The sequence below is a fragment of the Scomber japonicus genome, chromosome 8 (genome assembly GCF_027409825.1).
Source record: "Scomber japonicus isolate fScoJap1 chromosome 8, fScoJap1.pri, whole genome shotgun sequence".
Taxonomy (NCBI): domain Eukaryota; kingdom Metazoa; phylum Chordata; class Actinopteri; order Scombriformes; family Scombridae; genus Scomber; species Scomber japonicus.
This window is the reverse complement of record NC_070585.1, coordinates 8,336,844-8,353,574: the sequence shown is the minus strand read 5'-3', so window position 1 is coordinate 8,353,574 and position 16,731 is coordinate 8,336,844. Positions and strand designations below refer to the sequence as shown.

General features: G+C 38.2%; 1 protein-coding gene across 1 annotated transcript; it reads right to left on the bottom strand.

Annotated features, from left to right (window-relative positions):
* Positions 1-3,315: 3,315 nt before the first annotated feature.
* On the bottom strand, positions 3,316-11,173 carry LOC128362681 (beta-1,3-galactosyltransferase 2-like). Its single transcript, XM_053323528.1, has 3 exons — positions 11,063-11,173; positions 4,206-4,457; positions 3,316-3,915 (listed from the first exon to the last, which is right to left on the bottom strand). The coding sequence occupies exons 1-3, from the start codon at positions 11,171-11,173 to the stop codon at positions 3,316-3,318; spliced, it is 963 nt and encodes a 320-aa protein (XP_053179503.1).
* Between the last annotated feature and the right edge of the window lie 5,558 nt (positions 11,174-16,731).

Below are 16,731 nucleotides of genomic sequence, written 5' to 3'. Positions count from 1 at the left end.
ATTGAGATTGTGTTACTTATACGTGTCTCCCTCACAACCATAAGACAGAAATAATCATTAGAGTCATTTATATGTGTCACTTAAAATATATATATATTATATACAATATGCATGACAGATTAATGAAAATGACATGTTTTTAAAATCATACATATATAGACACAGACAGTTTAGTTGCATCATTGAATTATGAATCTGCTTATTTGTTTCAGTGTAGCAAGGTGTGCTGCATGAAATTAAATATTCATCCATCGAAGTGTGGCAGCTCCACCACTGATTGATTTTTATGGAAAGGCCTTCATTGACTGGTGGCTCAGTTGATTTCTGTGAAGTCAATTCATAATCTCTCATTTTGCAGCTACAAAGTAATTACAAATTAATGGTTTTCCGAAAATTTCCTGAGTTTCATTACTTTGGGAAATGGCTAACTTGATACAAGACGCTGTTTCCTGCATTTTCAACTTCAACATGTACACACACATGCTTGGTGAGTCAGCAGTGCTAATTAGATCTCTCTGGTGACTTACTGTTACTACTCTTATTGTTAATGAGCCTGTCAAACAACACCAAACTTCATCATTAGAAGTTAAAGAGGGTCAATATTAAAAAATCTTTATAGATGGTTTCAGAATTCTATATAAGTTATAATCATGTGTGTGTGTGTGTGTGTGTTTCATTACAATTCAACCAATACCTTTTGAGATATTTTACTAAAAAGTGAAAAACATCAACATAATGGCAGCATTAGAGGGAAGGTCAGGACACCACAAAGTCATTGGGATTAATCCCCGACAAAGAATGTCTGTATCAAAATTCATGGCAATGTGTACAATAGTTGTTAAGATTTAATCTGAACCATTGTGAAGGACCTACCAACTGATGGACCAACAGTCACCGTTTATGTTTTAACATGATGTTCCATTTACCCCCACTGTTGGCAAATAAATCAGAAACATTATAACAATCCCTTTCTTTCTAATATACAATTACTCCTTTGGCTACTTCATGATACATACTCAGTTGCCAGTTATGGAGTGTACTAGTGGATACACCTGGCTAAAACTATTGCTGTCTTATCCAACGCCCCGCAATCAACTATACTTCCACAAAGACTAGGATATTCAGTCTAACCCATTAGTATCAATGAGTTGAATGAATTTATATTGAAAGTTGAATCAACACCTTTCAAAAACTGTATTAGCAATTGGTTTGTTGAAAATGTACATTTACATTTACAGCATAACTACATAAGAAGCCTGCATCCATGAAGAGTACTTTAATCTGAGAAGAAATTTAACATTATTTTGTTATTTCCATTTGGCCATATTTTCATGAAGAATAGATTTAACATGAAATGTACAGTCACACTAGGACATGTTATCAGTGGTTAGGGTTAGCCACATCCCTTGCAGCGCCTAGTATGGTGAATGACATTGTGAATGACACAATGTCCCTCAGGTGAGGGACATTGTGTCATTATTAAGGTGCTTGGCATGAAAAAAAAGCTTTTGTTGGTGAATATTTTGGTTACAGAGAGTCAGTAAACCCACAAGAGCAAAATGAAATGTGACCCCATAGAATTAGATATTCTAATGGAAAAGGTGAACAAATATATTAAATTATAGCAAGAAAATATTACCAGAAAAACCACCAAACGGTATTTGCAACAAAGTCAATACTGTTAGTAAAACCATATTTTGCATATTCTGTCACTGTGCCTCCATCTCCTTTCGACAGTGACAGTCATCTGTGCGCAGGTGATTAATACCTGCACTTCGAAGGTATTATTTATAGATGCAGTTACTGGGGATTTCCACCAGGTCCGTCACTGGCGCGGAACGGCTGCGCCACGGTTTAGCTCCGTCCTCTGTGCGGCTTCAACTCACACCAGGAGCGTTACAGCAGCGGAGCGGAGCATGATCTGGGAGAGAAATCTGCCTTTTAAAATGACGTTGCACTGTTAATACAGCAATTACCAATCAAATCCGAACGAGTGCCTTTAGTCTACAGTAATTACTATAGTAGCAGCACAACTAAATGGCCAGATTTTGTTAACTTGCTCAATTTTGGTTGATTTTGTAATTTTCTTAGATTTTTGTGCTTATACCATGTGTCAGTAGCTACGTAGCTACATGGTGTCTTTATCTGTTTGTTTTATTCGTGTTTATTGCTGAAATACGGAATCACACAAAGTTAGCAAGCCAAGTATATACCACACTGTGAAGTTGTTTGCACTTTAAGGGCCTGATTTACTAAAGGTTAGCCTGTGTAAAAACATGTGAAAACTTGACATCAACCGCGAAAAAATGTGGAAGCTGATCCACTAATGCAGTGCACTGACGCTTGCATCTTTCAAATGTGCAAGATTGTTATCAGCATGAGCTGTCCAGTTAGTACGTCTGCCATAATGAATTTATTATGCCGATTCTGTGTCTGACTTCCTGTCTGATGCAATCTGCTCTGTTGCGCTTGTCACAAGTTAGAAACGGCTGCGTCAAAAATAGAAATGCTGTGTATTGATAGCGCTGCGGCGCGGAGAGCCGCTGCTGACACGCTGCTGAGACGCTGCCCGTGAAAACACTCTCATTGATTATAGTGGTGCCTATCAGCTCCGGTGATCGCGACGCAGCTGTAACACGCCGCTGATGGACCCGGTGTAAATTGGGCTTTACCGTTTGCAGTTACCGACTTCTAGGTTTGGTGAATCACAATGCGTGTGCTAAGTGAGATATTTGCATTTTCTCCTCCATGTATTTTGCACACTGTGGTAAAAATGCACATAGTGCATATTCATTATGGCAGACGTACTAAATGAACAGCTCATGCTCATAACAATCTTGCACATTTGAAAGATGCAAGCGTCAGTGCACTGCATTAGTAGATCAGCTTCCACGGTTGATGTCAAGTTTTCACATGTTTTTACACAGGCTAACCTTTAGTAAATCAGGCCCTTAAAGTGCAAACAACTTCACAGTGTGGTATATACTTGGCTTGCTAACTTTGTGTGATTCCTAAGGCTAATCACACACTTCCTCGAACCATGAGCAATTTTACAAACTGCTTTCCATCTTAAAATATATTTCAAAACCATTTAAATCTTTACAATGATGTGTGCTCTCTTTGCGAGTACCTAAAATATGAATACATTTTGCTTAGCCATAAAACATTTGTCTCACAATATCTGTCTTAGTATCAGAAGTAAGATAGTAACTTACGATGTAATCAGAGTGGTGTTGTAACTACTGTACTGCACAACAGAGGCCTATGTAGTTGCAGAATGTGCATTAAACAGCTGTAAGGCTAAGGCAGAAGTCTTTAACAGCCACTTTTTGTTTGAGTCTGATATGTTTTCCATGTATCCAAAAGCTGCTCAGAGCTCCCTAGTATTGTTGTAATGACAGATGTCCAGTAACAGCTGCCTTGCCAAAAAGGTATTGTTGACCTGAACCAACCACCATTAGGAGGATTTGTCGGTGTAATTCCTAGATGTCTCATACACAATCCCACATACACATCTTCAATGTAAACAGCTTTTACATGTGCAGACGCCTTTAGAATCTTTTTAGGTAAATCAAGTGAGAATACATAACCCAGTCCCAAGGCATAAGGAGGGTACGTAGACTCAGGGAAGGCAGAAAAAGGCAGAAACCACTTTGAGTTATAGTCTCGAAGAACAGGGGCACCCAATGCCACTAGTCCTGTCATGTACAGATTTTGGGGGGCTTTCAAAAGCATGCTAACAAGATTGTGGACATTCAGGAACATATCAGAGTCGACCTTCATGGCATAAGAGGTGTTGGGGCAGTGGTTGTTGAGCCATTCGAACATGACCATAGTTTTAATGGTGAGGTTAAGGTAGCTGTCCAAGAAGTCACTCTGGAGAATATCATGATGTTTCTGGCTTTCCTGTAACACCTAAAGACAGGGACATAGAAGAACAGAATTTACCCTCCAATATGTTTTAGCTGATTGGAATCAGTAGAAGAGGATGTAAACACAAAACTAAGATATTATCACCTATTGGTATGGTCAATGTATGAGAAAGGCCTGTTTATAGATCCAGTAGCTATGAATCAACATTACCAAGTGAACTTTCCCTCAACAAACCTCAAGAATTCTTTCCCTTCCCTTGTTTAAACAGTTATTTGATGGTTGAAAGGGATAGTGAAAGAGAATGCAGTTATTTCAAAAATGAATCGACTCACTTGTTCCTCTGACCCATCTGCCCCTGTAGACTGTCCCAATAGGAAATAACGGCTGATCAATTGATCCAGAACTTTTGTTTCTTTGCCCCACGTGTTGCGGATGGCGTCACGGGCCTTTTTGTTGTGAGGTGCAACTGGAATCATAAGAACCAAGAATGGTCTTTCCTGCCGACATCTATCCGGTTCATCCAATATTAAATGGTACTGGTGCGGGTATGCCACAAAGTACGGTGAAAGGTCAGGTGATGGGGCCTGTGCAAGCAGAGAGGGTTGGTGTTTATTGAGTGTTACAACTTAACTTGTCTACACTGTAACATTAAAAAGATAAAATATGTATCTGTTAAGGTATGTTAAGACAAAAGGCAATGTGAATTTAGACTCCGATTTAATGGACCATTGTCTACGATTTAGTGGCATCTAGTGGTGGGGATGCAGATTGCAACCGGTTTAATACCCCTCCCCTAACCCTTCCCTTCCAAGCAGGAGAGCCTATGGTGGCTGGAAACTTGTGAAAGATGCTAAAGCCCTATCTAGAGCCAGTGTTTGGTTTGTCTGTGCTGGGCTACTGTATAATATTAAGGACTCTAAGTTAACAAAAAAAACACAACAATTCTTATTTTCAGGTAATTATACATGAATTAAAACATAATTATGAATATTATATTATATTATACACCCAAAACAAGTATTGGCCGTAGAGATGTTATCTTTACCTAGCTGGCAGTGTACATTTGGAGTGTCTGTGTTTGTCACCACAATTTTCCTCTATCTCTGTACATTATAAAGTAGATTTTATAAAGCCCAGAGATCAGTGTTGGGCAGTAACTTCATAAGTTATGTTTTTTAGTAATGACCAGTGTAACAAAATTCAATTTGAAATACAGTAACATTACAGTTACCAATCCTACATATCATCACCTAATTTGGGGATTGGCTTGCTTGCTGTCTTGTGAGAAGTTTAGTGGATAATGAAATCTCAAAGCTTCACTGTGATGTATCACTAGAGTGCTTTCCATAGTCATCAGCAATAACCTTTATCTGGTGAGTTGTCCATTTAATACCTCCCAACTGGCTGCTTGTTCAACCAGCATGTACATCATGTTTGGTTTTCTGTCCACAGTTTGACTACAGAATAGGTTACTGGAGCTGAGTAACAAAAGTGAATTATCAAGTAATGTAGCTTATTGCATGTGCTGTTAAACTTTTCGCAAAGTAATTACTTTTTTTTTTTATCAATGATTGACATGTAATGAGTAATTGTAGTTTGACAGTTGCCATGTTGTAACATTTTCAAATTGCACATTAGTGTCTTTGCCTACAGCATACAATGAAATAAAAAAGACCAACCACATATTAACACTGATGTGTGATGTGTCACTGCCAACTCAGTGTGTTACATTTCTTATTATCACATTAACAGGGAACAACAGTGCTGACATATTATGAGAAATTATTATTGGTCATTATGAAAGCTGCATTTGTATCAACATGATCACATGTAGACCAATAAATATACTTACAGTGCCAACTGTTGTCAAACTGTTGCAAGATTTGGTTGAACATTTGCTCATCCTAATGTGCCATGGCTTGAGGCTTGAACTGTACCAAACTAACATCAGAGCTCCAAAGATGACAAACACCAGGCACAACCATCTGTGAAAGTGAAAATAGACATCTTTAATGCCCCTTAACTACACAAGAAGCGCTTTATGATCCATCCCTGGATTAGAAACAGGCAGCACTTTACTTATATTGCCTCTCCCTTTACCAAAAACATAGGCATTCCTCATTAGCTGTGATTTATGTGAAACTGCAAAGGAAGGAGTCACCATTAAGATCTGCATCCATCAGAAATTTACATCAGTTTAGTAATACTAGTGATATAAATATAGAAGATCTAACTGTAACCTAATATATGGTATAATACCTTAGAAACCGGTGTATAAGATGCATCTTAAATGCTGGTGTGTCCTCTACAGCAGTAAAATGCAGAGTGAGGTTGGATCCGGATATGATTATATGTTAAAGGCCATCCACACTAAGAACAATAACTATAACACTAACTATAACGCTTGAGCGGTGTCAACAGCTAATGAAAATAGATAGACTACTGATGTATGTTGTACGAAAAAAATTAAAATAACTGGTGGGTGCTGATTCAATGTGTTGATCAAAATTATTTTTGGACATTAGTTCTACACAGCAGCAGATGTTGAAGCACGATATGCAAAAAGAGGACAGATGAGCAGGTTTTATTGAGCTGTGACAGATTATGAGCACTAGGGGCGTGACGATACACTCAGCTCACTAAAAGAGATGAGACATGATATTGGGTTCACGAGATCGAAACAAAATGAGATTTTATTTTTAAGAAAACTTCAATGAGGAAATAAATGACTGTTCTTTTATTTGAAATTCACAAAATGGAAATTGAATTCAAATGTTTTGTGCTTTTTTAAGTATATTTTTGGGGCTTTTTGCCTTTAATGTACAGGTTAGTAGAGAGAAACAGGAAACTGGAGGCAGAGGGGGGGCAATGACATGCAGGATACGACTGCTCAGCACAGGATTCCAACTGGGGTCACCTGCTCAGGACTGTAGCCTCGACACATGGGGCGGGTGCTCTACCCACTGAGCTAAACACCATCACGAATCCAAATGTTTTAACTAATCATCTTGTAATGAATCACTTTAGTTCTACTTTCTAAATATATAATTATCATATGCAGTATGCAGCACTGTAAAAGGTTTCTCCATATAGATATTTTATAGATGGATCATTTTGGTATTTATGGAAATAACAACCATAAATACAAAGGTTAGATACAATCACAAATACCAAAAAGTAAATTATAAAGAGTAGAAAAAAATTCTAATATATAAATATAAATTAAATAAAGTATCCAATTATCAAAAATTATAACATATTGCTAATTAAAAAACAGAAATAAAAGTAAATTGCACAAATCCTGTATCACATAAATAAACAAGTAGAACAACATATAAATTGTGTTATAATTTGTTAGTGTGACTCATTTTACTTTTTGCATCATTACGCCTGGTTCACACCGGAGCAGAAGTGCTGCGCTTGGAAATTCTCGTTGTTGCTTTGTTTTACTTCCTGTCCGGCTTGACAGATTCAGCCGCAGCACGCGGAGAAAATAGACCAGACGCCGTCATGAAGTACGAATGAGCGATAGAAAACCGATCATCTTTTTTTTTTTTTTTTTGGTGCACCCCTTAATTATAGCTCTGCGAGACAAAATTCACTTTGACGAGAAATATCGGCATGTTTTCGTCCCGCGAGATCTCGTCACACCCCTAATGAGTACAGATCTGAAGAATAAAAGATTCACTAACTTTGCTGTTTTTCCACTGCATAGAGGATCATGCTTGGTTTGACTCTGGGACTGACACAGAGTCTGAGGACGGTGTGCTTGGTGAGCCTTACTGCGACTCGGGCACAATATTTGCGCACAGCGGCAGCTCTAATGAAGGGTTTTTGGGACTGGAGTGAGAATACAGCTACACACTATCAAATATCAAAAAGGTTACCATTAAAGGTTTAATTGAAACTCATAGCCTAACCCGAACCCAATCTGAGTTAATATACTGGTCCAGGTCAGTTAAGCAATTCATTACCAGACCATTGACCGTTAACCCAACACACTGTTTGAGGTGTAATATGTGTGTTTTGATTGCGTTTCAAAAAATGGAAACTGAAAAAGTTTTGGAGTATAAACATATTTGTTTATAAATGAATAGCTACTGGTGCATCCACATAAACCAGTCTTTAGTAGAAAAGCATTTTCCCCGGCACAACATCCCCCAAAATAACTGCGTCTCATACACTGGTGTTTCTTATACACCAGTTTGTACGGTAATATATTGGCTGCAATAAGTTCTATTTCTAAAAGCACAAGCAGGATAAAGAATAAATGAGTACCATGGTGGGATGATAAGCGCAAATAAACAGGAAAGAATAGAAACAAACATTCAAGTGTACAAACAAGCTGATGATTAGGAAAATAGTAAGACAGGCAAAGAGGACATATTAGAGTGAGTTCTGTACATCAATTGGGAGCACCACTCAGATAGGAAGTCTGGGGGATGCAAGTCTAGGCTGTGCTCTTTAAGTAACAGAGACAAGCGCTGGTGGACAGTAGCAATGAAAAACTATCCTTTAAAGAGAAGAAACCTTGAGCAGAACTGGGATCTAGGTGGGCAACCAATTGGGTTGAAAGATAAAGAAGAAGGGAAGGGGAGCAAGAGAGATGGAGAAGCAGAGCTATGATGATAATGACAATAGCAATTTCATGAGGCTAGATGCTAGGCCCTTCTTGTCTTGCATTGTTCAGAGGCTCTGTGTCCATAAGGTACTGCTGTTTCATTTAGCCGTGACATAATCAGATGAACATACCTTGATTTTCACTAAGAAAAGACCATGCTGGGCCACCCCAAATCACGTTTATGCAACTACCAGAACACACCACAGCATTTAAATCCTCCACTTTGTACCTAATCACACTTGCCTCTCCTTCCTTGGGATGTACAGCAAGTGATTGTTGTGTTACCTTATGAGAAATAGTGCCACTAAAACTAATCCGGTCTAACAAAGCAACCCTGTCCTCATTAATGGACAAACTATTAGAAACACCTTTAAGTATAGTATAAGGCAATGCTGTTCAACAGCACAACAAACTACACCCTGATCAAAAAGCTGGAACTAAATTAAAGCTGCAAGCAGCGTCGGCCGGGACCTCGCCCCCTTGCGCACATCAGGCCATGGCGAAGCGGAAAGGTTTCCGTTAGGGGCTTTTAGATGCCTTTAGACTCAGACATTTATCGGACACTGCAATAAGTAGATGGAGGTTACAACTAGTGGCAAAAGAATTCAGTGCTTCAACTTGTGCCAGCTGCACACACACACACACACACACACACACACACACACAGTCGTTTCCATGGTAGTTAACGACTGGAGAGCATGCATAGGCAGCAACCTGAATGGGAGAGGAATAGGGTGCACATGTGGGTGCACAGATCAAAAAGTATAAAACATAGCCAGACGAAATTACACACATCTATAGATGAGACTTGTGGCTACATTTTAACCTTTGAATGGAGTCTGTAGCTGAAAGTATGCAGGCATAACGTATATATTTTGAAAAGCCTGAAAGATCTGTGAAAATTGTACATTTAAAGGCAAATTGTGCACATCCTGTTTGATTTAGGTCAGGGGTGTCAGCGCGTGATTTGTAGGTCTTGATAAAACAAACAATTGAGTTTTGGTTTGATCTTTCTACGACATTACTATCAGATGTAGTGGACGTCTAAGTGTTTCAAGGTGGCCATAAATTGGTGATAATTGTAGATTTAAAGAAAGATTGTGCACTTCCTGTTGGTTTTAGGTCATTTGTAGTCAGTGCAGATAACTGACAGCAGTTCAGCAAACTTATCAATGAATTTTCCTGAGTATCTTGGAGTTCTATAAATGATTTAAAAAAGGACTTTGGGATGACCTTTTAATAAAAAACAGAGATATTCAAAAGAGATAAAATCACCTAATGTAATTTCCTTGCACTGAAATACAGATTTAAAGATGGCAGCAACTCCCCCGCCTTTCTTACCAGTTCGACACTTGTTTATAAAACTGAAATTTGTTGGTGCTGCCTCATTGAGAATAGCACCACAGCTACATTCAGTCAGCCATGTTTCACTAAGAAGTAAAAAATCTAGATCATAGGTCATAATGACATCATTAACTAGCAGTGATTTGTTGGCTAGTGATCTGATATTGAGTAGAGCTAACCTTGTGGAGATAACAGGAGACACTGGTATATTTTCGAGGTTGACATGCTATACTTAATAAATTGGCAGATTTAATTGAACCCTTTTTATTTCCCACCAGTTTAACCATTCTTCTGTTACCTGTCATCACAGGGATCGAGAAGGCTATCTGAACTCCATAGGGCCCTGACTTTTCCTGGGGGAGAACATTATTGGTATCAGTATTGCAGCCTGGACCCGGCACATATCAGTCAGACTCACAGATGATCTGAGTCAAAGGAGGTGGGTGGGCTCGGTGACTTTTGGATGATGGTTATTTCCAACGTGGTGGAATGGGAGGGGCTGGACGAAGAGGGAGGTTTTTGGGGCTGGGGGAGACTCCTCATGTTGGGCTGTTGGGGCTGGGGGAGACTCCTCCTGTTTGGTTGTTAGGGCTGGGGGAGACTCCTCCTGTTGGGCTGTTAGGGCTGGGGGAGACTCCTCCTGTTGGGTTGTTAGGGCTGGGGGAGACTCCTCCTGTTGGGCTGTTAGGGCTGGGGGAGACTCCTCATGTTGTGTTTTTGGGGCTAGGGGAGACTCCTCATGTTGAGTTGTTGGGGCTGGGGGAGACTCCTCATGTTGGGGTAAGGATGATGACGTTGAAGCCTCTCTCTGGGTATGCTGTTTTTCATGGTCAATCCTTATCTCAAGCGGGAGCAATTCTTATCCAGAATGCTGTCTTATCTGTTGTTTTGGATTGTCTTGCCTCTTGTCCTTGGCAGTGGCTGCTGGTGACTGACACACAAAATAAAAAATGTTGGAGCTTAACAGCTGTACTCCTGACTTGTTAAGGCAAATTCCATCTGCTTTAAAGAGGTGTTAAAGAGGCGTTCCCAAAAAATGTTGAAATTGTCAATAAAATTCACTGATTGAGCGGCACACATATCTTTGAGCCATCTGTTGAGCATCATCAGCCTGCTGAATCTCTCATCTACTCGCCGAACTGTCGGTAGAGGTCCACTGATAAATACCTCAGTATTCAAACATCGAACTTTGTTCAGCATATCATTAAAATCCTGTTTCAATACCTCTGATTGTTGCTTGACAACATCAAGTGCTCCTGTGTGTATGACGAGAGATTTCACTGTCGGATGCTCAGCGGTGATTTCCAGAATTTTCTCTGAGATATCGGACACCATGTTGTTGATACTTTGGTGTTCTTGTTGCTGCAAAAGTGTTTTATCTCATTCACAGCTCCGTCATCCAATATCAGCATTTGAGGCCCAGTGGTTAGCTCTTTTTGCAGCCTTTTAGTATTTGATTTAGCCACATACCTTTCTCTGGTGCTGGAAGATGACCTTTCTTTTGGGGAGTCAGGGTCTTGTAAAAGCAGAGCAAATCTGTTCTCTAGTAGAATCCCTTTGTCTTGGGTCAGTTTGCTCTTACTTTTTGTTGTAGCCACAGTCCACGGCTGTTTTCTCCTGCTTCTTGGTGGTGCTAATTAGCTGTCTGTTAGCCTGTTCCTGTCCACTGATTTAGATCATCAGTAGAGTGGTTTCATTCCCATATTGTCCATTTACCTCCACATTGTCGCTGAATTTTTGTCTCCAGTACTGCTATCTTTTGGAGAAGTTTGTAGTCATCTGTGGAAAAGGGAGGCATCTTGCTGCTAATTAGCTTAGTTTAGCTGAGCTCCTCAATCCCAGTCACTATAGTGTAGGCTTGTGCTGCTGATAGGCCACACTCACGAAGTAAAAAACTTTAAATAATAGTGGTAGCCTTCAGATACTTCCATAAATTAAACTCTCTTCTCTGAGATATCGGACACCATGTCATTGGTAAAACAGAGTACTTTGGTGTTCTTGTTGCTGCAAAAGTGGGTCCTGGATATAGAAGTATCCAAGATATTTTGTAGCAAAAGGACAGGATTGCAATAGAAAAAAAGAAAGTAAGCGGAGAGCAAAGAGCGAAGCGTCTGCACTCAAGCAAAGCAGGAAAGGGTGAAGGTGAGGTAAGTTCTGCCGTTTGGTGCACAAGGTTCTGCAAAGACTCCCAGGTAATCTGCCCCATCAAGGAGAAGCCATCATACAGTTAGCAATTCCAGTCATTTAATGTAATTTATTATTTGAGTGTGTTGAATATTATATCACTGAATGTTATTTTTTTTTAAGCTCCCCCAGCATTATGCATTAGCCAATGCCTGGGGCCCCTTTCCAGTTCCTTCCCAGCAGATCACTAAACAAGGTGAACAGCCTGTAGCTTGCACAGCTGTGATGTTTTAACACAGGAGTTTAGAGAGATAGACAGATAGATTGATAGATTAATATATTATTCATCCCCATAGGGGAAATTCATGCATCTTAGAGCTCATACAAATACACAAATAAACACATTAAATATATAAGACCAATTCATATATACAAAAAACCTGAAAGTTAAAAAGCGAAGGAAAACATATGTAAGAACATTATGTTAAGTTAAGAACTAAACCCTTCACATATGTTGTGATTTTCACTTTGCAGTTAGACATTTTTACCAGATTAATTCTACAGTTCATACTCATATTTTCTAAGAGGTTACAGTTTCAGTCTGACTAAATTCTTTTGTTGTTTATTTATTTGTATTTGAAAAATGGTAAGAGATTTATCTGAAATTTTGGGGATAAAATTTGAATCATGAATGATTGAGTGATGATCTTTTGAATATTTTCACTGTTTACTCATGGTAATTAATAAAAAAAACCTCATGATTGTCTATGTCTTTGTAGTTTTATTGTAACTTTTTAAAATAACTAATGAAGTAATGTGCAGCTTTGGCGGTATCTGTTCTGTGCTTTCTATTTGTTTTTAAGGACTAGTGTGTAAGATTTAGTGGCATCTAGTGGTGAAGTTGAAGATTGCAACCAAATGAATATACCTCCCCTCACCCTCAGCTTCCAAAGCATGTATGAGAACCTGTAGTTGTGAAACTTTCGAAAAATGCTAGAGGCCTTCTCTAGAGCCAGTGTTGGTTTGTTTGGCAGTGCTACATGGTGGCCTCTGTGGAAGAGGGCTATAAAATGCTCATTCTAAGGTAATTAAAACACAACAATTTTTGCTTTCAGGTGACTATACAACAATTAAAACATACTTATAAATATTATATTCTATTTCTGCCATGTCCATTCCACTAGATACCATTAAACTACATATTGCACCTTTAAAAGGGTGAATTGGTATTTTTTCATTTGACCATATTTTTGAGATACATCCATAATTTAAAAATGTACAGTCAGTATGTTTGTACAGTATGTACGTGAAAAACAGACACAGATGAAAAACCTGAATAAATGAGTGGAGAAACATAATGAATGCAGATGCTTCCACACAGGTGCACTGCATGCAAAATTTACAAATTGGCATAAATTATGTTTGATTATTCCTTCTAAATAATTAATTCCTATGCATTTTATTATTACTATGCGTTTTTAATAATACTAATCCTGACAGAACTCTCTGAAGCTGCTCCCATCAACTATACTGATTGGCTTAATCTCCTTGCATATGAACAGAGTTTCTTCATGCAAGCCTCTTGTCATGCAACAAATAGCGAGCTGTTGATGGTTGGTGTGAAATATGAGTTGAGATGTGGTTGATTTAGGTTGGGTTCCTCATCTTGTGTGCAACTTTATCATTAATTTCCAAAAGGTTTCCGTCTATTGACCAAAGTCTGAAATATAAGTGCAAATCATTCTCTATGGCCAAGATTAGTTGTAAGCTCTCTTTTACACTTCTTTGCCATCTTACCATGTGGTTGTTGTTGCATTATTTGCTCATTTCAACTTGACCAACATTTAATGTTCAATCAATGACAGTGATGTTGTGGGACTCTTCCAGGATGACTTTGCACCCATCCATAGAGCACAATGAGTCCCTGAATGGTTTGTTGAGTATGAAAATTATATGAATCATATACTATAACCTTCACAGTAACCAGATCTCAACCCAGTTGAACATCTATGGGCGATTTTGGACTGATGGGTTAGACAACGCTCTCTAACACCATCATCAAACACCAAATGAAGGAATATTTTCAGCAAGAATGTTCTTCATCCCTCCAGGAGAGTTCAGAGACTGTAGAATCAATGCCAAGGTGAACTGAAGTTGTTCTTAGACATTTTATCTTGTTTTTTTCCCTGTCTGTACAGTAGATATGGTATAGATATGGTATATTTCATACCAGTATTTTATAGGTAAGGGGTTGCCTGCTGTTCACTCTATGTGGTAAAACACTTATTGATCAGTTCGTAACATCCAAATTAGTGTTTAGATTTTGGCTGTGAGATTAAAGTTTGGTTTACATTTGTATTATATAATGTTCTTTATTTTCCTCACTGCAGTTTTATTTATATAGGTTTGTTATTAGCATTAGCTGCTGATGCCTGCAGGCCCAGCCATTTATGCAGCATCTGCGTGATAATATGTTGCTGCTCTTAACCACATGGAACGCTCTAATACATCTAAACACTTGGTTGTTATAGTGATGTCCTTTATTAAATGACGCCATTGACAACCTTTGTAAAGTACTCATGCTATTAAAGACTTAGTAGCCCCTCTTTTCTGTTTGGTATAGTAGTGGTACATAGTGAGTAGACTGCGACCTATAAGGCCTAACAAGCTGAAACATGGGCATTAGTTTCTGTTGCGGATAAGTATATTTGCCTGATAGCAAACAAACAACATTGTGAGATGAAACAAAACCATAGGTGCTGCTAACGGCACATCTGCTAGTTCTATGCTAGTTCCCACGCTGTCTGTCTTGAGCCTAAATGTCACCAGTTGCTTTTCAAGCTGAGGACACTAAACACAGTAGCTTTTACTCTGAAGCAGTAGTAAAATTATAAAAAGGGTTAGGGTTAGTTCAGACAAAGAATGAAGGAAGTGGTTTTGTGTCTGCTTTTGTGTTCTACATTCTGATGTGTAGCGGATAGCCTAGTAACACTTCATTGAACACTCACAGACAGAGGCAATTGACTAATCATTATGGGATAAATCTGTCAGAAGAAACATAAATATGTATGTATATTTATGTCAACTAGTCCAAAATGTTAATTACTTTTCATTCCAACCTAATACAAATCAACAAAGCCTAATATACTGTCACTTTATATCTATAGGCTATAGAAAAGGAACCATGACCAACCACAGCAAAAAGACAGAAAAACCCATTAATTATTAAATCTGAGAATTAACTAAACTCACTCTTTACTTACTTATCTGAATGAACTAAACTTAGTTATTACAATTTCCATACATTTGGTGAGGGTTAGGGTTAGAGGAGAGTGATAATGGTTGACTCAAACTCAAAGCTTTTCTCAAACTCTGTGAAAATGTTGTGGGTTTTAATATTCAAAGCAATCTAACAAGGATATGCAGAGACAAAGTGTTCATCGTCACCACATGTGGTACAACGGTTTACAGACCAGCTGCACAGTAAGTACAAAAAAAGTGTGTACTTAGATGACTTACTTACATGTGTTTATCCAACTTTGTTGTGTCAGCTATAAACTACATGTATCGATTCGACTGAGAAGAAAAAATTCTCAGTTTCGGTTCCAGATTCAGTGTTTTTTGTTTATTAAAATGTATTTTATCTTAAAAAATTGAAAAATGGGATGTAAAAAATATCTAATATATATTATAAAGACAAACATTTCCTACAGTTTGCTCTATTCACACAATGGTCTTCCACCTATCAACCCACTTTGGAAATTCAGATATGTACTTCAAAGAAACTAGTCATTAGCAGCATTGCTATAACTGTTAAGTGCTTTACTCCAGGAAATCAGAAGAAATTCAGAGGAAATATTTTGCTGATATTATATCATGATCAACTGTGAAAAAGACATTTGCTTTTCTTGTTGAACACCCAATTAAATGTTACAGCTACATAGTCAGAAATTATACATGTGCACACTGGAAATCAAGACATTAGCTCTAATGATGAGGAGTGCACTCTCTACAGCCATCAGTCTTACTGATCCATTTTCATAACTGCCTGATAAGATTTGTAATAAAAGCTTTTACATTTTGCTGCTGCTTTGTATTTAGTTTCCACTTCAATACATTTCATGATCAAGCTTAATTAAAAGACTTACCTTTTGGATTTGAGGCTCTCATACATTTTCATAAAGTAGAGAATCATTTCGGAGCTGAAGTGTGCCAGTCACGGCAACTAACAGACAGACAGACAGCAGGTACAATGAGGATGTGTCTATCCATGTGACTATATCTTGGTTTGTGGTCCGACAGTGTTGCTTTAGGCCTCCGTCAGTGTGCAGACGCATAACACACACCTCTTAAAAATATATGTGACAAAATTTTACAGCTAGTTGAACAACTTTCAATGCTGGTATTGGATCTGCCTTAGTATCAACATCTGAAATGCTTTATTAATGTGTTTTAAGAGGAAGTGCAGTAAACATGACTCACTCAATATGCAACCGTAACACATTCTAGTTAGTTTTGCAACAACACTGTATATTAAAACACTCTCAAAATACATTCTCAAGTTTTTGGCACAAAGACACAACATAAACTTAAATGTAATTTTCCAAAATTGGTTATATCTCAAACTTTTGAGAAGCATAATAAGTTAATAGATTTCACATTGAGAAAGACTTCAGAGACACATTCATTCCATTCTTTCATCACTGAAACAGCATGAAGCTTCACTGTCCATTCAGACAAATGAACAAATGATATAGGGACCTTCAGTC